Genomic DNA, 20,520 nt, shown 5'->3' with positions numbered 1-20,520 from the left:
ATAAATCTAATATACATACGCTACATTACAGGGCCACAGCCTCAATCGTCATGGTGGATCTTGCAGATGTCGATGCCAAAGATCTCGTTTGCAGAGTACCGCGAAGAGGAGCCGGTCTTGCGTTTTTTGACCGGCCCCAAAGGCGAGCCGTATATGGTGTCCTCTTCTGCTCCGCGGCCGGCGCTGGGCGAGGTGTAGAAATCGTCGAGATAGGACGGCGAGGTCCACAGCTTCTTGGTGGCCGAGAGGTTGGGTGTCTTGAGCACGCTCGTAGGCGACCGAAACTTCGACAGCAACAGCTGGTCGTACTGATATTGCGACTTCTGCAACGTGTTGAGGGAGCTGTTCTGTTTGGGCGTGAGCGGCTCGAGCAAAGGTCCTGTTTCGCCGGACTTGATTGGTGACAGCTCGAGCGTGGACTTACAGCTGAACGAAGACGTGAAGGGCAGAGAGCGGGCCGCGAAAATGGGCCCACCGGGTGATTCTTGCAAGAACGACTGCTCGGGAGACATTTGGGCTTCTTTGAAGACAATTTGCTCGCCCGTCGCGGACGCCTTCCAGGTGGACGACGGGGCCGCGAGCTCCGGAATGGATCCCAGAAGGCCCGCGGGGTACTGTCGGTCGAAGTCCAGATGGTACGGGTCAGTGTTGGCCCGTTTGAGAGGCAGCTCGGGCGACTGCGGGTGACGGTGCGACGTCTGCGGCGTGTGCGATAGCGACTTGGCGGCTGGCTGCGGCTGGGAATCTCTGGAGCGCTTGAGTTTCCCGGCAGCCATCATTTTCTCGAAATTCTTGATGTGGCAAAACTGGTACTCGTACCCGTCCACGATTTTCCAGAAGTGGCCCTTGCCGTCCTTGGACTTTTCCGTCTTGGCGAACGACTTGTTGAGCGAGAGGTTGTGGCGAATGGAGTTCTGCCAGCCCACCTCGCCCTTCTTGTAGTACTTGAAGTTGTCCGAAATCCACTGGTATATTTGCGACAACGTGAGTTTGCGTCCCGGCGCGCGCAGAATGGCCATGCCTATCAGAGAGGCGTACGAAAACGGTGGTTTCTCGTGAGAGTCGAAGATCACAGGCGGCATGTCTTCTGGGTCGGGTATCTCGATGTTCTGCGGGCCCTTGAGCCGTCTGGTCTTGTTTGCGGCGCGGCTTTTTGCGGCACCCTCGGGCTGGGCAAACTTGGGCGGCGGCGGCGGAGACGAGTGCAGCTTGCGTTTTCTGGAGCAGCCAGGCTCCTCGTAGTCGTCGTCGTCGTCAAAATCGTCGTCGTCGGCACCGCGGGTCACTTGTGGCGACGAAAACTCTGGCGATAGCAGCCCGTTTGTACGGAGGGTGGAGCGCGTGTCATGCGATTTGACGGGGCCGTTTCTGACGACGGATTGCGGAGGCGTTTTCAGCTCGAAGGACTTGTTGACGGGACTGATGATCGTTGCTGGCGGCAAAAGCTCCTGTTTCATCGTGAAAGAGCTGTTGGCTAAAGAACGGGGAAAGACCAGGTGGATTTTAAAGGGAAATAATTTTGTGTCTGGACGCGTTCGCGGCGTGTATTGTTTTCCTGTTGCCGTTTGCGACTCACAATAGCAATCGGGACGCGGTGCGAGGTGTGGCGTGTTTCATATTACAGGAGAAGAGCCAACAAGCGTGTGGTTTGCCCGGTACAGGTCACTAACGCACGCTATTGTCCGCTTGGGGAACGCGCGCATTGTTCCGCGGGGCGAGACTTTGCTATCAGAACGTTCTTGAAATAACTACATACATATAGTTAATCTAGCAGACTCTCCAAAATTTCCACAATTTTCTCCGGCTCCGTCGAGCTCTCGATGCTGCCCACAACAATGCCGTCGACAAAAACGGTCGGCGTCACGTGCACGCCCACCGTGCGGTGGTATCTGGTGAAATACTTGATGTCCTTTTGCAGCTGGTTCTGACCGCCTTGTGGGACAGCGACCTGCTCCCACAGCTTCTCAGTGTCGACGTTGTCAAGGTGCTGTGCGGCAAGGTCGATCGCCGTAGCTAAAACCTGCTTCTTGCTCTTCTCGTACGAAAGAGAGTCCGTCATGATGTTGTCCCAGAGCACGCCGGAAAACTTCCAGAACTGGTCCGGGTACACTTTGGCGACGGCCAGAGCAACCTCGTGGTACGCGCCGGAGCCGACATAGTGCCATGGCTGGATCACGTTCATGAAAACAAAGCTGAATTTGTCCAAAAGATTCTTTTTCTCCAGCAACGGAATAACGTTGCCGGTGATTTTGCGGAACAGCTTGCCCGAGAAGGGACAGTTGTAGTCCAGGTACAGCTGGACGGTGTGCTTGAGGCCACTAGAGAGCCCAGCAGAACCGTTGTAGACGTGCGACTTGGCGTATCTAGGAGCAATTGCCATTGTGGCGGAGGAGAAGAAGTAAGACAGTCGATTTATTTATTTGCCACGCTGTGCAGAGGTGTGGCGTCCCGGGCACCGATGCCCGTCACAAACTGAAAAGCCTGATATATCTGCATAGACAGAATAAGGCACACCAACCTTGCTGCAGTTGCTGCCTGCCACCACCGCCAAATTTCCGCATTTTCCCCAGAGATCGCTCGCATCGTATCTGGCCAAGGCGCAGACCGCTTTATCTAGCCGCGCTGTTGGCATGTCCTCGCGGAAAAAACGTGGTCGTGCGCGGATCGAGAAAAAAAATTGATGTCTATAAGATAAGTGAATTTCAATCTTTGCGTTCAGATCTTGCGCAGCGATGGACCAGTACAGCGACAAGTACCATCCGGACTTTGTCCCGGGCACGATCAACATCTTAGTCCATCAGATAGATCACAGCCAGACCGCTGTGGGGGACCAGTCGTCTACAGTCAAGACAACCAAGGACGGCATTGTTCTGCACCCACAGCCGTCAGACTCGCCCAACGACCCGCTCAACTGGGGGTTCTGGACCAAGGCTTATCAGTTTGCGCTTTTGGCGTTCATTACCGGTTTCACGGCGGCCACGTCGAACGATGCCGGCTCAACGCAGGACTCTCTCAACGAGCTGTACGGCATTTCGTACGACTCGATGAACACCGGTGCCGGCGTGCTGTTTGCGTCGATCGGCCTGACCACCGTCATTCTAGGGCCTGCCTCGTCGCTTTACGGCCGCAAAATCAGCTACGTGATCTGTATAGTGCTCGGCCTCGTTGGAGCGGTGTGGTTTGCTCTGTCCAAAAGAACCAGCGACACCATCTGGTCGCAACTGTTTGTTGGGGCATCTGAGGCCTGCGCAGAGGCCCAGGTGCAGCTCTCGCTGTCGGACATGTATTTTTCTCACCAGCTCGGTGGTGTTCTGACCGTCTACATCCTGGCTACCTCTGTCGGGACGTATCTTGGGCCTTTGATTGCGGGTTTCGTTGTCCAGTACACTACGTTCCGGTGGGTGGGCTGGATCGCCGTGATTATCTCGGGCGTGCTGCTGGCAGTGATGTTTTTGACACAGTACGAAACGTATTTCGACAGACACCGCTACATAGGGCAGATCGACTCTAGCGAGAAACGCGAAAAAGTGGACGATAAAATCGCCGACTCGCACTCCGGCGACCGCTCAGACGTGATCGAGGTGGCCGGCGTGTACGGCACGGGCGCAGGAGAGCCGCGCTTGCCGTACTGGAAACGGGTGCAGCTGATCACGCCGTCAGCATCGCTTGTCGGGCTGGGCGCCAAGCAGTACCTGCAGCGGCTCGTGCTCATGCTGCGTGTGTTCTGGTTCCCGCCCGTGCTGCTGTCGGGGCTGCTGTGGGGGCTGCAGGACGCTTTTCTCACGTTCTACCTCACCACGGAGGACGATCTGTACTATGACGAGCCGTGGAACTACTCCGATACCGGCGTTGCGCTGATGAATCTGCCATGCGTTATCGGAGCGCTGATCGGATGTCTGTACGCGGGCTACTTCTCTGACTGGTTTGTGATCTGGAAGGCCAAACGCAACGGCGGCATCCAGGAGGCCGAGTTCCGGCTCTGGTTTTTGTTTCCGGCAGCCATTATCTCGCCGATCGGCCTGCTGCTCTTCGGCATCGGCACAGACAAACTCTGGAGCTGGAAGGTCACCTACACGGTCGGACTGGGCTTCATCGGGTTTGGGTTCGCCACGGCTGGAGACATCGCCATGGGCTATCTCATGGACGCGTACCCGGAAATGATTCTCGAGGGCATGTTGGGCGTGGCCTTCATCAACAACATGATCGGGTGCATTTTCACGTTTGCGTGCTCGCCGCTGATTGCCGCGCTCGGCACGGTCCGCACATACATTATGCTGGCCATCATCGACTTCGGCACGTTCGCATTCATTATCCCGTTTTTGCTGTACGGAAAACAAATGAGACGCTGGACAAAGAAGTACTACCTCAGCTACGTGGAGCTACGCGATGCAGAAAGAAGCTAAAAAATCCAGTTACGTAATCACTTATCTTATATCCTCAGGCTAAAAGTTGTCTTCCTCGTCATTGTAGACTGGAACACCCCAGTCAACGTTCAGAATTCTTTTGCCCTTGGTCTTGTAGAGCGCCGACAGGGCGTCGGCGGTCTCGTCGTCGAGGTCGACGACCTTGATGTTGGCCTCGATCCGCGACGGAGTCACGCTCTTTGGCAGCACGACAGTGTCTCTGTGGAGAGCCCACGAAATTAGCAGACAGGCTGGAGAAATGCCCTTCTTGTCGGCGAGAGCAATGATGTCCTCGTCCTTAAGTAGTGGCGACCCAGCACTGCCCAGTGGCGAGTACGCCTCCACAACAATGCCTTTTTCCTTGCAGTACTCGAGCAGCTGGTGGCGCGGGTAGAATGGGTGCATTTCGACCTGGTTGGCTGCAGGAATGACCTTGGTCGTTGGTGCAGCCAGCAGCTTCTCCAAGTTTGTCTTGGACATGTTGGACACGCCCACGGCCCGGGCCTTGTCCTTAGGCAGCTGTTGGACCAGCTCCCACGTCTTGATGAAGTCCCAGTCTTTGTCATTGTGGAACTTTTCCGGATTGTTAGGATCCTTTGGGAACCACTGTTCCTCGGCATCTGGCGAAGGCTTAACAAAAGGAACAGGCCAGTGAACCAGGTACAGGTCGACGTAATCCATGCCGAGTCTCTCCAACGAGCCATTCAGAGCAGCCAATGGGTCTCTGTGGTTGGTGTTCCAGAGCTTCGTAGTGATGAAGAGCGACTCTCTAGGAACCCCCGAGTCTTTGATGGCTCTACCAACATCCGCCTCGTTCTGGTACACGTGTGCGGTGTCGATATGTCTGTAGCCTGCCTTCAATGCGGCCAAAACAGAAGTGTAGGTGTCCTCGGGGGACGATTGCCAGCATCCCAGGGCAACGGAAGGGATTGAGGCGCCAGTGTTGAGCTTTTGAGTCTTTGTGCAAATAGAAGCCATTAGAGTTTGTGATCCAAACGTGCTAGAAATTTGCTAGAACTTTAGCACAAAAAAAAAAAAAATCGAGGGACCAAGGCGATAACGGCTAAGGTGGAGTCTGTCCCAAAGAGGCAACTCTAATCACCCCAGAAAACATTTAAATAATCAATTATTTGAATGATTACTAATTAGCAATTTCCCATGTCGTTATTCCAGGAGATCGAATTGCCGACTGGCCACAAATACCAGCAACCGCTGGGGCTCTTCATCAACAATGAGTGGGTTGCCACCAACACCACTCTCGAAACCATAAACCCGGCCACCGAGCAGGTCATCACCAAAGTGTACGCTGCCGGCGAGAAAGAAGTCGACGCAGCCGTCGCCGCCGCCAGAGGCGTCTACCACAGCTGGCTGCAGGTGCCGGGCGAGGAGCGGGCGCTCAAGATGCTGAAACTCGCCGACATCCTCGAACAAAACGCGGAGCTGGTCGCCGCTGTCGAGGCATTGGACTCGGGCAAGCCGCTGCATAGCAACGCCCGTGCAGACATCGACGGCGTGGTGGAGTATCTGCGGTACTGTGCCGGCTGGGCCGACAAGATACACGGCAAGACAATTCCCCTCAGTAATAACCGACTCGCCATCACCAGAAGGTACCCATTGGTGGTGGGCCAAATCGTGCCGTGGAACTATCCGCTCTCGATGTCTGGGTGGAAATTCTGTCCAGCATTGGCGTGCGGGTGTCCGTTGGTGATCAAGTCGAGCGAGCTGACGCCGCTGTCGCTGCTGCTGTTTGCGCAGTACGTCAAAGAGGCAGGATTTCCTGCAGGCGTGTTCAACGTGGTTTCCGGGCTGGGCTCTGTGGCTGGCCAGAGACTTGCCGAGCACCCGGACCTGGACAAGGTGGCGTTCACGGGATCGACAGCGACGGGCGCCAAGGTGATGCAGAGCGCGGCGGCAAACCTCAAGAATGTGTCGCTCGAGTGTGGCGGCAAGTCTCCGCTCGTGGTGTTTGACGATGCGGACCTCGAGCAAGCGGCCAAGTGGGCCTCGTTCGGCGTCATGTACAACTCTGGCCAGAACTGCACGGCCAATTCGCGCGTGCTTGTCCAGGACACTGTGTACGAGCGGTTTTTGGAGCTGTTCAAGAAACAGATCCTCGAGGACTGGAAAGTCGGCGACCCGTTCGACGAAAATGCCACACTGGGGCCTGTAATTTCCAAGGCCCAGTACGACAAGATCCAGCGGTACATCGAGTCGGGCAAGAGAGAGGGCGCGAGACTCGTCCTGGGAAACGAGCCCACCGGCCAGAGCACGGGGTACTTTATTCCGCCAACGGTGTTTGCCGATTGCAACCAGAACATGACCATTGTCAAAGAAGAGATTTTCGGGCCGGTCGTGGCAGTGGCCAAGTTCTCGTCTGAAGAGGAGGCCGTCAAAAACGCCAACGACACAATCTATGGCCTTGCGGCGATGGTCTTCTCCAAGGATTTCCATAGAGCACATCGCGTGGCCGAGCAGCTCGAGGCTGGCTCCGTGTACATCAACTCGTCAAACGACGAGAGCTGCAGGGTGCCGTTTGGCGGGTTCAAGATGTCCGGTATCGGCAGAGAGCTCGGCGAAAGCGGCATCGACCTCTACACGCAGTCAAAGAGCATCTACTTGAACATTGGCAACAAGCTGTAGTGGCTGTGCAAGAAAAAAAAAAATATCAAAAAATACATATTTGTAGTGAATATTTTCTTTATGTCTCGCCATCAGCTCGATTTGGTGCTATGTCTCAAACAGCCCGGCACGGCAGTCGGCCGGCTGTGCGAGAAATGCGACGGCAAGTGTCCCGCATGCGACTCCCTCGTCAACGCGGCACGACCGGCACGCATCTGCGACGACTGCGCGTTCGGGTCTGGTCGTGAAAAATGCATCATTTGCGGCCTCCCTGGCATCAGCGACGCATACTACTGCCGCGAGTGCGTCATGCTCGAGCGCGACAGAGACGGGTGTCCCAAAGTCGTCAATATCGGGTCCTCGCGCTCAGACATGTTTTTCGAGCGCAAAAGACTGGGCAGGTGAACTACTCTTGCAGAAGGTCGATTGCCGTGACAAACTCCTCGCCCTCGGACTCAGGGTGCTGCTGTTCCAGATGCTCGTATGCGCACTCGAAAATATGCCGGAACAGCGAGTTTCGGGAAAGCTCGAACCACGTCCATTCGATCTTCACGGCAAACAGCTTCACGCCCGAGTGGAGCGTTTCTCGGGTCTTGGCCTGGAACGGCGTCAGCAGCGACACCCTTCTGATCATAAGGAAGAAGTCCTGCAGCGATTTGGTCGACGCGTCGATCGCCTGGTTCAGTTTCTCGAGCCGCTCGGCAGCCGTCAGAATTCGCAGATTGATCACCTCGCCGATCGACGCGTCGGTGAATGGCAGTTCCAGCTTCTCGATCGGCAGGTTCACCGGGTCCAGCGCGGAGAGACAGTTGATCGAGTTTATCCACGAAACCAGCTCATACTGGTTGTCCACCATGTACACGTCTTTGGAGTGTTTCCCATAGATGTAGAAGGTGCAGTGTTGCAGCTGCGACGATTGGTTATCGTTGACGAGGCTGTCGAAATACAGGTTTCTGCGCATCCGCACGGCAAACGCGCCGTTCGGGATCGTGAAGCTCGGTTCCGGCGACTCCAGGATCGGCGTGTTGCTCGTCTTTTCCTCCAGAACAATCGTTTTCTCCCGTTTGGAGTTCATCACGTACTTCATCTTGAACAGCGAGACGTTCTTGAAGAAAAACAGCCCCACCGACGTGAGCACGCAGAAATACCGTTTCCAGGACTTGTAGTTCGACAGGAGTTTTGTTTCCTGCCGCGTCAGCATGCCAATTTTAAATATTCGCGTAATCAGATACTCCTCGCCTGTGGCTTCGCAATCGTAGTTGATCACCTCTGTCCTGCTCCCCAGCAAGAAGGCAGCCTTACTCTTGGCAACTTTGAGCAGCATCGAGCAATGACTCCCTTTTAATGTGTTCAGAAGGTTGCCCAGCAGTCGTTCGTCCAGATACTGCTCATCTGGCACAATTTGCGACCGGATGATGTCGTCTGGGTCGTACTCGGCCGTGCTGAGCAGAAATGGATTTCTGAAGTCAAACGGTACGTCCATCTTGAGCTCGCCCACATTGTGGTTAATAATGTACTCGTACGGGTCGATCGACACGCTGCTCCAACGGAACGTGCTGCTTCTTTTCCTTGTCATCATGACTGGTGCTGCGGTGGACGCAGTACCATTCAAAAAACTCCCAGACGGATATGGCAGTGGCGTCTTGTTCACGAGGCTCTCCAAGACTCTATCGCTCTGGTCTTTGGTGATGTTGGTGAACGGCGTGTACGTGACGTTGTCGTAGTAATATTCCAGTACTGCTTTTATGCTGATTTTCGAGAGCTCGCCGCTTTTGCCCCAGTTCTCGTTCTGCTCGAGCGTGGCCAGCAGATTGTCGACAAACTCGTACTTGGCCATTTTCTTCTTGTTGTTCTGGTTGAATTTGTCTGTGTGCAGCATGATCAGCGAGTACGTCAAAATGTAGCAGTAGTCCTCGTTTATCCCGGCGTCCCGGTGTTGCGCACAGTAATGGCGGCTAAACTCGTAGATGACTCTATCTATCTGCTGGGTCTCTTTGGGCAGCTCGTTGATCATGAGGAACTTGCGCAGAGACAAGTCTAGTGGTTCCTGGGAAAAGTCGAAGTATCGTGCTAAAAACTCTCGCATGCACAGCTTGAAGAACTCCGACTCATTGGAGAGCAGCAAGCTCGCTATGCTGGTGACAGGGTAGTTCTCGAGCAACCGGTCAAGGTACTGCGCTGGTGTCTCAGAGTCCTCAACGGTGAGAAGCTCAGCCAGACCCTGCTCCACAAACTCTTCCAGCCTGCTGGAGGAGGTGGTCCTCGATGTGGGTGCGCGCCGTCTCATGAAGCCTGTAAGCGAATTGAGGATTCCCGGGCTCAACTCGCGCCTCTCCTCGTCCAAAGCATTCAGCGTCTTCGACCGCTGTCTGGAGATCTTGTTGGAGTCAGGCGAGTCTGTGGTGGTGTCTGTGCGGCCACTCGGGACGCTGGAAGGCTCCTTATCTTCAGATCCGTCGTTCATTGAGTGCGACCGCCGGTACGAGGGCCTCGAAACCGTGAGAATCATCTCGTTCTCGTCGTCGGGGTCCGGGGAGAGCGTGAATTTGACGTTGGACGGCGTGGCCGGCTTGGACGAGGATTCCGACGAGCTGGAGGGCGCGTCCAGCATAAGAATGGATTTTGTGCGCTGTTTGATCCGCGACAGCTGGCCATTGCTCTTGTCTGAAACAAGCGAGCTGCTGGATTCTAGACGGAGCTCCAGGGACGACGAGTCGGAGGCCAAGGACCGCAGCGGAGGCGCCGACACGGCTCCTGATGGCTGATTGTCGCCGGCCGGCGTGTCCGGCGATTTCAGGGACGACGATGAGAACCGGCGCGGTAGAAGCCACGAAGCCGGTCGTTCGCGCGACCGTGCGCGCACCACGGGCTTAATCTTCGACTTCAGAGACCCCCATGAGCTTTTCCTCGACCGTGAGTCTGGCGTCGGGCAGCTGTCGACCGTGGCCGCAAACGTGATTGTTTTCTTTTCATCACTCATGGAGTGTCATCAGTTTAAACAAGATGAAAATAATTCCAATTATTTAAATTTTCTATTAATATTGAAATTCTCTTGGGTCCATGAGTGCCCTTGGTTGTGCGCCAGCATTATCTGCTGCTGAGGAGCATTTTCTGAAAAAGGAATTATTAAACTTGGAGCTCACGGAGGAGATCAACAGACTCTCGCCAACGTACACAGATGCGTACGGTCTGCGCCGGTTTGGCCCGCCTTTCAAGATGTACGATCCTCGCAGCCCGCCTGCGATGGGTCGCGAGCGGCCAGAGACAGCCACAGGCGGATGTGCGGCCCAATTCGACGCCGAGTTCCCTCTTCTGCGCTTCATGTTCACCGAATACCTTGTCACGTTCCCGTTTATCAAAATGCATCTGGAAAGACTGGAGAACAAGAACGAGTTATGGGACAGAGTGCAGGTGTTTTGGGAGATATGGCGGACAAAGAAGATCAGCAACAGTAACGACAGAGGCGAGCTCAGCAAGCGCAAGCTGGCGGTGCACAAGCTTCAGTCGCTGCTGCTGACGTTGTTCAACTCTGCCATCCTCTGTCGCGGCGACGAAGAGTATTTTAGAACGAGCGAGCACAGAAACACGTACAAGAAAATGAACAAGCTGACGGCCGGCGACCTGACGCTAGATCAGCGCGAAGACGCGAATTATGTGAACGGGCTGCTGATTAATGTTGTTGGCGTGGCTGCTGCCAAGGAGATGAAGGCCCGCTATTTTTTGGGCCCGAGCGAGTCGAAGTATTATAATTTCATCATTAGAGTGCGCACGCAGGACGGCAAAGAATGGCACGTGAAACGACGGTACTCGCAGTTTGCGGAGTTCGACAGGACGCTCGGAAAAGTGTTTCCTGGCACAGACCTGCCCATTTTGCCTCCAAAGACCAAGGCCAAGGTGAGTCTCCCGTCTGCGGCAGAAACAGAGCAGTTGGCGCAGGGAATGGACGCCGTGGACGTGGCGAAGCTGGAAGAGCTGTTTATGAGCGCGCTGCGGCGCACAGTCAGCGACGAACACGCCGTCGAGGGTGACAACGAGCACGAGTTCCCGCGTGAGAGTCTGCGCGTGGCTCTGCGCGGCTACCTGCAGTCGCTGGCGGCTTTGCAGCCGGTCTGCAAGAGCACCGAGTTTCTGGAGTTTATTTCGGCAAACCCCGTCGAGCTGACTGCCGAAGAACAAAATGACATTGAGCAGCGACGCCAGCTAGACTTCTACACCGTTTTGCAACATTACAAGTTCCAGCAGGAGACGCTTCGTGCGGTGAGCCAGCTGGAGACCCAAATGGAGGAGCTCAAGGCGGTGCTGTATTCTGAAGGGTTTGCGTACATTTTCAAGCAGCTGGAGACGAAGAGCACGTCAAGCGAGTTGTCCAAGCCGCTCAGATCGCTCGTCCAGCTCGTGCAGATCGAGGTGGCGTCGACATTATACGAGCTGCTTGTGGGCAGTGACAGCTCGCGCGAAACGCTGGGCCTGGTGAAACGCCTGCATCGGCTGTTTCCGTACGGATTGGTGGCCACGATTCTGCGATTCACCAACCCGATGCAAATCGTCAAGAAACTGATCGACCTGTTCACATTCCAGATGCCTGTTGGGTTTGGACGCAGAAGCCGGTCGCTGTTGCAGGTGATTTTTGCTGGAGTTTTGAACGACGATCTGAAAAAATGCGACAGAGAGCTGGCAGAGCTGCACAGAGCAGTGCTGCGCAAGGGCGAACAATACGCCGCGTTGCTGGACAAGATCGACGCGTATTTTGCCGCGTCGGACGAGACGGTGCTGCAGGTCAAGAAGACGGCGCAGAAAAGTGGACTGGGCATTTTCCCAGCGCTACTGTTGAACAACAACGACCTGACGCCCAAGCTGGACGAGTCGGTTCTGCTGGAGGTGCTGAACACAATGAAAAAGTCCAAGAGCGACAAAAATACAGTCTACTTTCTGCTGCATTCATATTTCAAAGCGAGCCTGCGCCGACTCGACAAGATCTCGCTCAAGGAGCTGTGGGACGAGCCGGAGCTGATCGACCTCATCAAGGAGCTGCTGTCGATCTTCTTCCAGCCACTGATCCGGCTGTTCAAGAGCGCGCAGATCCACCTGTACATCCCTGTGGTGCAGCGGTACATGAACGAGTTGATCCAGCTGGCAGAGTACTTCCAAAACGAGCACTTCTCTCCAAACGTGGTGGCCAGCTTCATGGGGCTCCAGGAAAAATATCAGGAGGCGGTGTACGGGTTTATGCACCGGCTGTATCTGAGCGACATGGAGCAGCAGGAGGGTCTGTTTGCCGGGTTTCTGGGCTGGTTCAACCGGTTTGTGACGTTTCTGCGGTTTGTAAGGGACGGCCACGAGGAGCTGGTGCTGGATCTGAGCTCGCTGGGCGCCGACGAGGGCGTGAGGAAGGAAATACGGGCCATTATTGCGGAAATCGAGGAAAAACGGCGCAGGTACGAGCAGCTGGCGCAGAAGCAGCAGACGACGCGCACACAGGTGGACACGAACTGGGAGAAGGTGAAGACCAAGATGCTGGGGCTCGCAGGCGACATGGCAGACCTAGAACGGCTGGGCGAGTACGTTGGGGTGAGCAGCGAGGATCTGATGGAGCTGAACAGCGCGTTGGACACAGAGGAGCCGGTGAACGGGTTTTTCCACGAGATGGACACAGCTACGTTTCTGCGCGCGGTGCAGCGGGTGAGCGTGAGTGACGAGGAGTTTCGCAAGAACGACGAGACGGGACAGTACAGATGGAGACACATAGCCGGGCTGGAAAGCCGGTTCCGGCCGCAGCTGGTGGCCGTGCTCACGGCGTGGAGAAAACTGGCATCTGAGTAGATTGGTACTTATATATAAACAAGCAGGAACGGATCTAGTCCTGGTCGAGCGACGGAATGCTGTCTTGGAAGACGTTCATCACGCTTGCTGGAGGCTGGATCGCAGTGAGCATCATGACCAGTTCGTAGATGTGTTCTGGAATGGTTCTTTGGTAGATATCCAAGATTCCGGTCGGATTAGGGTAGACAGCCAGGCCTTTGTAGAAGTGGATGGCAGCCTCGATGTCCTTGCCCTCGAGAGCGCTCATCTGCTCACCGATGGTGACCTGGGTCATGAAGAATTTTTCCTTCTGGGCAGCGTCCTTAGGCAGTGGCTCCTCTGCGAGCGACTGGTTAAGTTTCTCCTTGAGAGCTTCCAGTTTCTGCTTTTTGTCGGCCTCGGCCTCCAGCTTGGCCTTTTTGGCTGCTCTTTTCTTGTTCTTGACAATTTTCTTTCTGAACTCAGGGTTGTTTCTTCTGGCATAGTCGAAGTAGATGCAGTAGCCGAGGGCGGCGGTGGCGACCGCCAAGACGGAGTATCCAAGAGCTCTAGACATGAGAAATAAAGTGGAAAAAAATAAAAAAAAAATCGAAAAAAATTTACGTAATGGGTGTGGGCAAGAGAACGAGTTTGCGGGCCAAGCTGGAGAAACGGGTCAAGAGTGGCGGGGTGGCCAAGACAGTTGAGCGCGTGGAGAAGCGCAAGGATGATTCGCTGGTCTCCAAGTCGGCTCTGCGCCGGCGCAAGCGCAAGATGAAGGAGCAGCTGAAACCAAAGCTCGAGGACCTCGCCCAGGTGCTTGAGGAGGTGCCGGCGACGGCAACACACTCGAAACTAGACCACACGCCAAATCCGCACAAGCGTGGGGCGAAGATCGTGGAAAAAGTGGAAATTAAGCGGTTTGGAGCCGTGCTGAAGGACGAGCAGTTCAGAAAAAGCCCGTTCGACGCCCTCAAACGCGCTATCGCAAATAACAGCTAGCGGAAACGGGTAGCGTATAGTCAGATGTGGGTTATGTACGATGAAATACGGAGTTATGAATAAATAGAATAGTGGAAAGGGGTCGCATAGTCACCCAATAAATAGCCGCTGTTAGTACGTCCCCTAGTACGCCCGGTACCACATGCGGTGTGTCTGGTGGGCCATGATCTTCTTCTGCAGCCGGAAAATGCCGTACATCAGAGCCTCCGACGACGGAGGACACCCCGGCACGTAGATGTCGACAGGCACTATGCGGTCCACACCTCTCACCACGCTGTAGCTGTAATGGTAGTAGCCGCCGCCGTTTGCACAGCTGCCCATGGAAATCACCCATCTTGGGTACGGCATCTGGTCGTACACCTGGCGAAGAGCCGGCGCCATCTTGTTTGTCACGGTGCCGGCCACAATCATCACGTCCGACTGCCGTGGAGACGCACGGAAAATGATACCCAGGCGATCCTGGTCGTACCGTGGCGCAGAAACGTGCATCATCTCGACGGCACAGCAGGCCAGGCCGAAAGTTGCTGGCCAGAAGGAGCTTTTTCTTGCCCAATTTTTTAGCTTGTCGAAAGAGGTAAAAGCGTAGTCCAAAGAGTTCGACAGGGGCAGTTCCGAAAGCACAGGACGGTCGACCTCGAGCTGTGTCTTGGCCCGCAAAACGGACGTTGAAAACCTGGCCACTTGTGCTGGTCTGATTGGCTTCATATAAATGAGGGGAAAGAGAGAAGTTTGATTACGAAATCATCTGAGTAAGGCAGAGGAAAAAAAAAAGGGCTGAGATAAGCAGGGCGAATATCGACGCCAGTTTGCGTCGTCGTCCGTCTGCCTCATGGCAGCCCGTAAACAGTGCAGATCCTGAGATGGAGAGTAGTGCAGTGCCAACTAAGGTTTGTGATGAAGAATCCCAAAGCGGAAAAGTAATGGCTTTTGCCCTGCTAGTCCATAATTACCGTAATCGGCAAAAGGTAAATAGATATAATTAGATATCCGTTTTGGGGAGGTATCACTGGTATGTAAAATACCAGCGTCTAGAGCTCGTAAATGGAGCAAACAGAGAGTCCGAACAACAAGTAAAGGCACCGACAATGTTTAGAGGCTCATACGAACGGTGTACATTTCCACTGGCAATAGGTTTGTGACAAAAATTTTAGACTTGTTGAATTCGGGCTTCTGCACCTGCAATATCCGGATTTGCGTTCCTTTTGTGCAGCTATGCCAAAGGTTATACGAAATTCCCCCTTGTTCTAGATCCAATATAAAAGGCATGCTATTTCCCGTACTTCATTTACCCAAAGCAATGAAGTTTTCGTCTTTTTCTCTCATTGCCAGTTCACTTCTTTCGCTCGTGGCTGCCGCCCCGGTCACCCTTCTGAAGAGAGACAGTCGTTGGGATTACGCAAACGACAAGATCTACGGTGTCAATATCGGAGGATGGCTCGTTCTCGAACCTTTCATCACGCCTTCCTTGTTCGAGGCCGTCTCCTCAGACGTGCCTGTGGACGAGTACCATTACACTGAGGCTCTGGGAAAAGAAGAGGCGGAAAAACGTCTCCAGGAACACTGGTCCACGTGGATTAAGGAGGAGGACTTCAAGGGTATGGCAAATGCCGGTCTTAACTTTGTCAGAATCCCGATCGGATATTGGGCGTTCCAGCTTGCAGAGGGAGACCCTTATGTGCAGGGCCAACAGGAGTATTTGGACAAGGCATTGGAATGGTGTGCGAAATATGGATTAAAGGCTTGGGTCGACTTGCACGGTGCCCCAGGGTCCCAAAACGGCTTTGATAACTCAGGAAAGCGGGGAGAAATTGGCTGGCAGAACACCACGGGCTATGTGGACCTCACGGTCCAGGTCTTGGACCAACTGACTTCGAAATACGGAGGTTCCAATTATTCAGACGTGATAATTGGCATCGAGCTGTTGAACGAGCCGTTGGGCTCCTACCTCGACTTCGACCAACTGGTGGACTTCTACAACAAGGGCTACCAACTAGTCAGAAATAACGGAAACGCGCCTGTTATCATCCACGATGCGTACCTTCCGGACCACACGTTCGACAACGTGCTCAATACCGAACAGGACCCGAACGTTTGGGAAGTGATTGTTGACCACCACCACTATCAGGTGTTTGACGAAGGATCTTTAAGCCAGTCCATTGACGAGCACGTTTCGACGGCCTGTGGCTGGGGCCAGTCCGAAAACACCGAATACCACTACAGTTTATGCGGAGAGTGGACTGCAGCTCTGACGGACTGTGCGAAATGGCTGAACGGAGCAGGCAGAGGTGCCAGATATGATGCCACTTTCGGTGGAGGAAACTACATTGGATCTTGTGACCAGCTCTACACCGCCAACTACGACTACTTCACACCGGAAGTGATTTCTAATTATAGACGTTATGTGGAGGCACAGATGGATTCATTCCTGTATGGAAAGAATGCAGGATGGGTCTTTTGGTGTTGGAAGACCGAAAACACCATCGAATGGGACATGCAGAGACTCCTTGGTTTAGGCATCATTCCACAACCTCTCGACGATAGACAATATCCAAACCAATGTGGATTTAGTTAGCAAGGTTGCGTAAGTTTCTCACGAAAATTATATAATATATATTTGTACATTATCAACAATAATAGTAAAGGTTACGACACATTTTAACTTTTGAGACTAAGCTGAAACGCGATCGCGCCTCAAGTGATGCCTTTAAATTCCGGACGCCCCCTTTCGGATATTTTGACTTGCGTCACCTCATGCAGCATGTATAATAATTCAAGATTTAAGGTTGTCGCGTCGATTTGCGTCGATTAGACCCAAAAAGATAAAAAAAAAAAAAATCGTGATAATCTTCAGACATTATGAACCCTCCTGATCTGTGTCCGATATGTTTGGACGATCTTCCCCATCCGGACCAGACGATCGTGCGGGAAACCAGATCCGCGCAACATCTTGCCCGCACAGTACCCTGCCACCACTATTACCATGGATTTTGCATCAATGAATGGGCTCAGAAGGCAAACTCGTGCCCACAGTGTCGAGCAACTTTTACTGACATCGAGCTCATTTCTGACAATAGTGTGTACCAGTCCACCGCCATACCAGACAGAAAACAGACTCCAGAGCTCTTCGAGCCGGTTGTTGATAACACACCTCTGCACCATCACCCCCACCTAGATAATCAGCTATGCTGCCTGTGCGACCGATCGGGCACGGGGGCGTTCGCGATCTGCCGCGAGTGCTCGAGCGGCTACCATACCGCGTGTTTAGGGATACTTGAAGGCGCGCAATTCCACTGTCCTGTGTGCGACTCATTGCAGGACGCGGGCAGCGTGATCCCGTCTCGTGGGGGCAGACGGGGGCAGAATTTTTTGCAAAGCGTGCGACGCCAGATCAGAAACGGCCGTCAGCGTCAATTGGGGGTATATGTGTCCAGAGACGAGCCCGACTATGTTGCTCTTGTGGATGAGCAGCGGCAGCAACAGACGGTCACAACGGAGGACATTGCGTGGCGGGCGCTGGATGCGCTGCGTGGGGGTAAGAAAATGGGCGCTCTGGATGCCTCCAACACCGGCGGCGTTGAGAAGTTCAAGCGGCCGAAACGGGCGTCACGCAAGCGACAGCTTTCTGCTGCCGCGCTGGCAGAGCACAACAAGTTGTTGGGCGACCGTGTGCGCGAAGAGACGCCATTTGTGTTGAGCTACACTCCGAAATCGCTTATCCAGGCTCTTCTGCTACGACCAAAGCTGAGGAGGCTGGGATTGTCTGCTACCAAGTATACACAGGTGAACAAGGCGGTGTCGCGCCACCTATATGGTCTTGTTTCCGGCCGTGTGGAGTACGTTGTTTGGCTGAATAAGGTTGCAGAGCTAGTGGAGCGCGAGGGCGTGGAGAAACGACAATATGCCGAATTTGTGCAACGTCTGAATGAGCCGGACAGGCAGGTAGCGCGGCAGATGGCCGAGGAGTACGCTGTGCCGGTGGACGAGATGGTTGCCCGACTTCTTAGTAACGAGTAATTAGAATTTCATGAGCGACGATAATATTTCGAAAGCCCCACCCAACAAGTGGTCCTGCTGCTCGTCCGGTAGCAGCAGTTGGTTGTTATCGACGACACGCGCGTCTCCGCCCCCACATATCACCACCTCTGAGTCGAACTGTAGTGCCTGTACGTGCACGTTGATGATGAAATGGCCCGTCACAAGGTTCTCCTTGGCATTGTAGAGCCGTGTTTCTGCGTGTTTCCACTGCCGCGTGGCAAAGTTGAGCACAAAGAAATCGTACACCTCGCGGTTGATTACAGGCCGTACTTTCTCGCTGATCGCATCAAACGCCCTTTCGGCGATGTCCAGGTACTGTTTTGCAGCGTCTCCACTATACCGAATGGCAAGCAGCTGGTCGTCAAGCTGGTACCCCCGCAACCCGCCGATCACCATAAGTTGTTGCCCGTCGCTAGCCGATGCGTGGCCACAGAGTTTGAGCGGCCTATTATCGGACTGCTTAACTGTCAGCACGCTCGTCCAGGTTTCTGTATTGAGATCGAAGCACCACATGTCACTCAACACCTCCACTTTCGAGTACAGGAGTTCTGACCCGTCGTCGGCCACCACTTTTACGTGGACGATGCTGGAGCCACCAAACACCACAAGCGAGGTCGAGCGAACTGCACGCGATGAAAACTGTGCCGCCGCAGCGCTCGGTGACGACCGCGGCGTCTCCTCCGTCAACGACGGAGTCCTGCTCCGCATTCGGCCCTCATATTGAAAAAATTGGCGCATGTTGGCTCTTTCTGTCGCCGACAAGGGCGACGAGGCGCGCAGCTGGGCCTGCAGCGACGGAGTCGGCGACGGGGACTGTGCCTCATCCTGCAATCCGGTGAAGTAGCGGCTCTTTTTCGGCCTGGGCTGGCTGATGTGGGCATGCTGGTCCACCAACTCTCCCTCCACCATTTGCTCGAGGTCGGCAGTCTGCACAACATCCATGCTAAAGAAACCACGCGGCTTGGGCCACTGCGCGTCTGTTCCGTGGCGGAACAGCCCCTGGATGACCTGCCGTTTTTCCGGACCCAGAGGCTCTCCCCTTGCGTTGTAGCAGAAACTAAACCTGTCGCTGAGGATGTCAGGGCTCCCGACAAGTGAGCAGATCATTTCCGTGGAGAACTCGAGCTGGAAGCCCCGCGCAGAAGGGTCCGTCGTGTTGCTTGCCGAGAGCTCGCACTTCCACAGGTCGTTGAGTGCCACGAGCCGGTTTGTGTGCTCTTCGAGTTTGTAGCCACCCATAACAAAGACGACGGCGGGACGCGAATATCGCGAACATGAGCCAATGGTGTGATCGTGGGAGGGGCCAGAGTGGAGGCTGTCGTCGTCGTTGGGTGAATTGTTCTGTTCGATGGTGATACCTTGGATTTGGTGGCCGAAACGGGGAATATAGTGGGGCAAAATAGTGGAGATGGAGGAGCTGAGGATGACCTTGAGCTGAGTAAAAACCTGCGTGCGGACATCGAACATCCACATAGCCGTTTGCGGGTCGAGCGTCCTACTGATATGGACGTGGCCATCGCGCTTCTCTACGTGGGTGTGCAATTCAAACCCTGCGTGGAGCATGAAATGGTACGCGCTGATCTGCTGCAAGCCAGAGCACAGCAGCGGCGGCGGCGTCTTGATGCAATCGAGCTCGCACGTCTTGAGCAGCGTGCTTGTCTCCGAGTTGTAAGTGTACACGTTTTTGTTGGGCCGCAGAGCGAGCGACGTGAGCTTGCACTTGCTAAGTGGCGCAGGCAGCTCGTAGTCGAAGTGCATGTGGATGTTGGCTGGCGGGATGGAAAAGTCGTCAGTGAGCTCTCGCAGGTACTGCTCATACTCTGCGTCCGGCATGAGCTCGAGCCCACCAAAAAGACAGATTCGGTGTCCCATGCGCACGAGCGAATGGTGGATAAGGTGGGGGACACCGTCGCCGGCGAACAGGTCGGGGAAGGTCACGAGATTGCTTGTCTCCAATGGACGCTCCCTGGCCGGCTGGCTGGGACTGTCGGCAGTCAATGCTTGCCAATTCATCTGTGCCGAGTATATGCGATGCTCTTTGTAGTATCTGGCCGTGGCCGAGTCTGAGTACGGCTCGAACAGAAGCCCGTCATTGTTGAGCTTATCGTAGTACTGGTAATACTGCTGGTGGCGTGCGCTGGTGCGGAACTTTGGCCGGTCGTATTTTCGTGCGAGGTCGAACTCTTCATACCGGGGCATTTGCACTGGCGGCACCATGAATGGTGGGGCGTGTGCCAGGTAAGAGTCCATAGCAAATAATTGCTTAAAAAAATTGTGCACGGCCAGAATTGAACGCGGGCGGAGGAAAGGGGAAAAAACAACGAGGCCTTACAAGACACCAAGTAGTCACACAGTCTCGTTTACGTGGAGGTATACTTTCTGAGGCCCGAGCTTTTTCGCTAGCTAAAAAAAATGGTAAGATCTCTTTGTAAAGCGTGTCATCCTTATGCAGGGGCCATGCTAATCTTCTCTGTATTTTTTCGATTGACCAAATGTCCCGAAGGACGTAGAGTAGTGTGGAGCGAGGTATACATGGAGTGAGCCACCAGAAGCCCCACACCCCACCGGCTTCCTTGTCCACTTCTCACCTATCTGTCTACCCCGTCTTCCTGCTACCCCCATAGATAATGCCCATTTTCTTTCTGTCCCTCCAATCAATTTTTTTGAAATATTGATTTAAATA

At 54.3% G+C, this 20,520-nt stretch overlaps 14 protein-coding genes across 14 annotated transcripts; 7 read left to right on the top strand and 7 right to left on the bottom strand.

Annotated features, from left to right (window-relative positions):
- Positions 1–8: 8 nt before the first annotated feature.
- On the bottom strand, positions 9–1,524 carry OGAPODRAFT_15280 (uncharacterized protein). Its single transcript, XM_018353620.1, has one exon. The coding sequence runs from the start codon at positions 774–776 to the stop codon at positions 42–44; it is 735 nt and encodes a 244-aa protein (XP_018213249.1). The 5' UTR covers positions 777–1,524; the 3' UTR covers positions 9–41.
- A 200-nt stretch (positions 1,525–1,724) lies between these two features.
- OGAPODRAFT_15279 (uncharacterized protein) lies at positions 1,725–2,522 on the bottom strand. The gene has a single exon (XM_018353619.1). The coding sequence runs from the start codon at positions 2,378–2,380 to the stop codon at positions 1,763–1,765; it is 618 nt and encodes a 205-aa protein (XP_018213248.1). The 5' UTR covers positions 2,381–2,522; the 3' UTR covers positions 1,725–1,762.
- Positions 2,523–2,630: 108 nt separating this feature from the next.
- OGAPODRAFT_92049 (uncharacterized protein) lies at positions 2,631–5,390 on the top strand (the record flags this gene model as incomplete). The annotated part of the gene is made up of 2 exons (XM_018357094.1): positions 2,631–2,655; positions 2,731–5,390. The coding sequence occupies 2 exons, from the start codon at positions 2,631–2,633 to the stop codon at positions 4,401–4,403; spliced, it is 1,698 nt and encodes a 565-aa protein (XP_018213247.1). The 3' UTR covers positions 4,404–5,390.
- Positions 2,748–5,390, bottom strand: OGAPODRAFT_81143 (uncharacterized protein). Its single transcript, XM_018356491.1, has one exon. It carries the CDS (start codon positions 5,379–5,381, stop codon positions 4,443–4,445), a length of 939 nt encoding a protein of 312 aa, XP_018213246.1. The 5' UTR covers positions 5,382–5,390; the 3' UTR covers positions 2,748–4,442.
- Positions 5,391–5,561: 171 nt separating this feature from the next.
- Positions 5,562–7,108, top strand: OGAPODRAFT_92047 (uncharacterized protein; the record flags this gene model as incomplete). Its single annotated transcript, XM_018357093.1, has 1 exon — positions 5,562–7,108. The coding sequence occupies one exon, from the start codon at positions 5,562–5,564 to the stop codon at positions 7,041–7,043; it is 1,482 nt and encodes a 493-aa protein (XP_018213245.1). The 3' UTR covers positions 7,044–7,108.
- On the top strand, positions 7,104–7,427 carry OGAPODRAFT_44644 (uncharacterized protein; the record flags this gene model as incomplete). Its single annotated transcript, XM_018355480.1, has 1 exon — positions 7,104–7,427. One exon carries the CDS (start codon positions 7,104–7,106, stop codon positions 7,425–7,427), a length of 324 nt encoding a protein of 107 aa, XP_018213244.1.
- Positions 7,119–10,002, bottom strand: OGAPODRAFT_92045 (uncharacterized protein; the record flags this gene model as incomplete). Its single annotated transcript, XM_018357092.1, has 1 exon — positions 7,119–10,002. The coding sequence occupies one exon, from the start codon at positions 10,000–10,002 to the stop codon at positions 7,429–7,431; it is 2,574 nt and encodes an 857-aa protein (XP_018213243.1). The 3' UTR covers positions 7,119–7,428.
- A 1,271-nt stretch (positions 10,003–11,273) lies between these two features.
- Positions 11,274–13,363, top strand: OGAPODRAFT_81140 (uncharacterized protein). Its single transcript, XM_018356490.1, has one exon. The coding sequence runs from the start codon at positions 11,301–11,303 to the stop codon at positions 12,840–12,842; it is 1,542 nt and encodes a 513-aa protein (XP_018213242.1). The 5' UTR covers positions 11,274–11,300; the 3' UTR covers positions 12,843–13,363.
- Positions 12,877–13,377, bottom strand: OGAPODRAFT_45306 (uncharacterized protein; the record flags this gene model as incomplete). The annotated part of the gene is made up of 1 exon (XM_018355496.1): positions 12,877–13,377. The coding sequence occupies one exon, from the start codon at positions 13,375–13,377 to the stop codon at positions 12,877–12,879; it is 501 nt and encodes a 166-aa protein (XP_018213241.1).
- A 50-nt stretch (positions 13,378–13,427) lies between these two features.
- Positions 13,428–14,519, top strand: OGAPODRAFT_92042 (uncharacterized protein; the record flags this gene model as incomplete). Its single annotated transcript, XM_018357091.1, has 1 exon — positions 13,428–14,519. The coding sequence occupies one exon, from the start codon at positions 13,428–13,430 to the stop codon at positions 13,800–13,802; it is 375 nt and encodes a 124-aa protein (XP_018213240.1). The 3' UTR covers positions 13,803–14,519.
- On the bottom strand, positions 13,442–14,519 carry OGAPODRAFT_15277 (uncharacterized protein). The gene has a single exon (XM_018353618.1). It carries the CDS (start codon positions 14,505–14,507, stop codon positions 13,926–13,928), a length of 582 nt encoding a protein of 193 aa, XP_018213239.1. The 5' UTR covers positions 14,508–14,519; the 3' UTR covers positions 13,442–13,925.
- A 547-nt stretch (positions 14,520–15,066) lies between these two features.
- OGAPODRAFT_96880 (exo-1,3-beta-glucanase/1,3-beta-D-glucan glucanohydrolase) lies at positions 15,067–16,449 on the top strand (the record flags this gene model as incomplete). The annotated part of the gene is made up of 1 exon (XM_018357919.1): positions 15,067–16,449. One exon carries the CDS (start codon positions 15,067–15,069, stop codon positions 16,372–16,374), a length of 1,308 nt encoding a protein of 435 aa, XP_018213238.1. The 3' UTR covers positions 16,375–16,449.
- Positions 16,450–16,643: 194 nt separating this feature from the next.
- On the bottom strand, positions 16,644–20,102 carry OGAPODRAFT_15276 (uncharacterized protein). The gene has a single exon (XM_018353617.1). The coding sequence runs from the start codon at positions 20,085–20,087 to the stop codon at positions 17,817–17,819; it is 2,271 nt and encodes a 756-aa protein (XP_018213236.1). The 5' UTR covers positions 20,088–20,102; the 3' UTR covers positions 16,644–17,816.
- OGAPODRAFT_92039 (uncharacterized protein) lies at positions 16,645–20,102 on the top strand. The gene has a single exon (XM_018357090.1). It carries the CDS (start codon positions 16,659–16,661, stop codon positions 17,814–17,816), a length of 1,158 nt encoding a protein of 385 aa, XP_018213237.1. The 5' UTR covers positions 16,645–16,658; the 3' UTR covers positions 17,817–20,102.
- Positions 20,103–20,520: the final 418 nt, after the last annotated feature.

The sequence above is a fragment of the Ogataea polymorpha genome, assembly GCF_001664045.1.
Source record: "Ogataea polymorpha strain NCYC 495 leu1.1 chromosome Unknown OGAPOscaffold_1, whole genome shotgun sequence".
Classification (NCBI taxonomy): Eukaryota; Fungi; Ascomycota; class Pichiomycetes; order Pichiales; family Pichiaceae; genus Ogataea; species Ogataea polymorpha.
Note: the sequence above shows the minus strand (reverse complement) of the source record. Positions and strands in the feature narration are given on the sequence as shown.

Excerpts from the sequence above, each read along its gene's own strand:
- OGAPODRAFT_15280 (XM_018353620.1), bottom strand. The coding sequence starts at position 776 with ATGGCTGCCGGGAAACTCAAGCGCTCCAGAGATTCCCAGCCGCAGCCA.
- OGAPODRAFT_15279 (XM_018353619.1), bottom strand. The coding sequence starts at position 2,380 with ATGGCAATTGCTCCTAGATACGCCAAGTCGCACGTCTACAACGGTTCT.
- OGAPODRAFT_81143 (XM_018356491.1), bottom strand. The coding sequence starts at position 5,381 with ATGGCTTCTATTTGCACAAAGACTCAAAAGCTCAACACTGGCGCCTCA.
- OGAPODRAFT_81140 (XM_018356490.1), top strand. The coding sequence starts at position 11,301 with ATGGAGGAGCTCAAGGCGGTGCTGTATTCTGAAGGGTTTGCGTACATT.
- OGAPODRAFT_15277 (XM_018353618.1), bottom strand. The coding sequence starts at position 14,507 with ATGAAGCCAATCAGACCAGCACAAGTGGCCAGGTTTTCAACGTCCGTT.
- OGAPODRAFT_92039 (XM_018357090.1), top strand. The coding sequence starts at position 16,659 with ATGAACCCTCCTGATCTGTGTCCGATATGTTTGGACGATCTTCCCCAT.
- OGAPODRAFT_15276 (XM_018353617.1), bottom strand. The coding sequence starts at position 20,087 with ATGGACTCTTACCTGGCACACGCCCCACCATTCATGGTGCCGCCAGTG.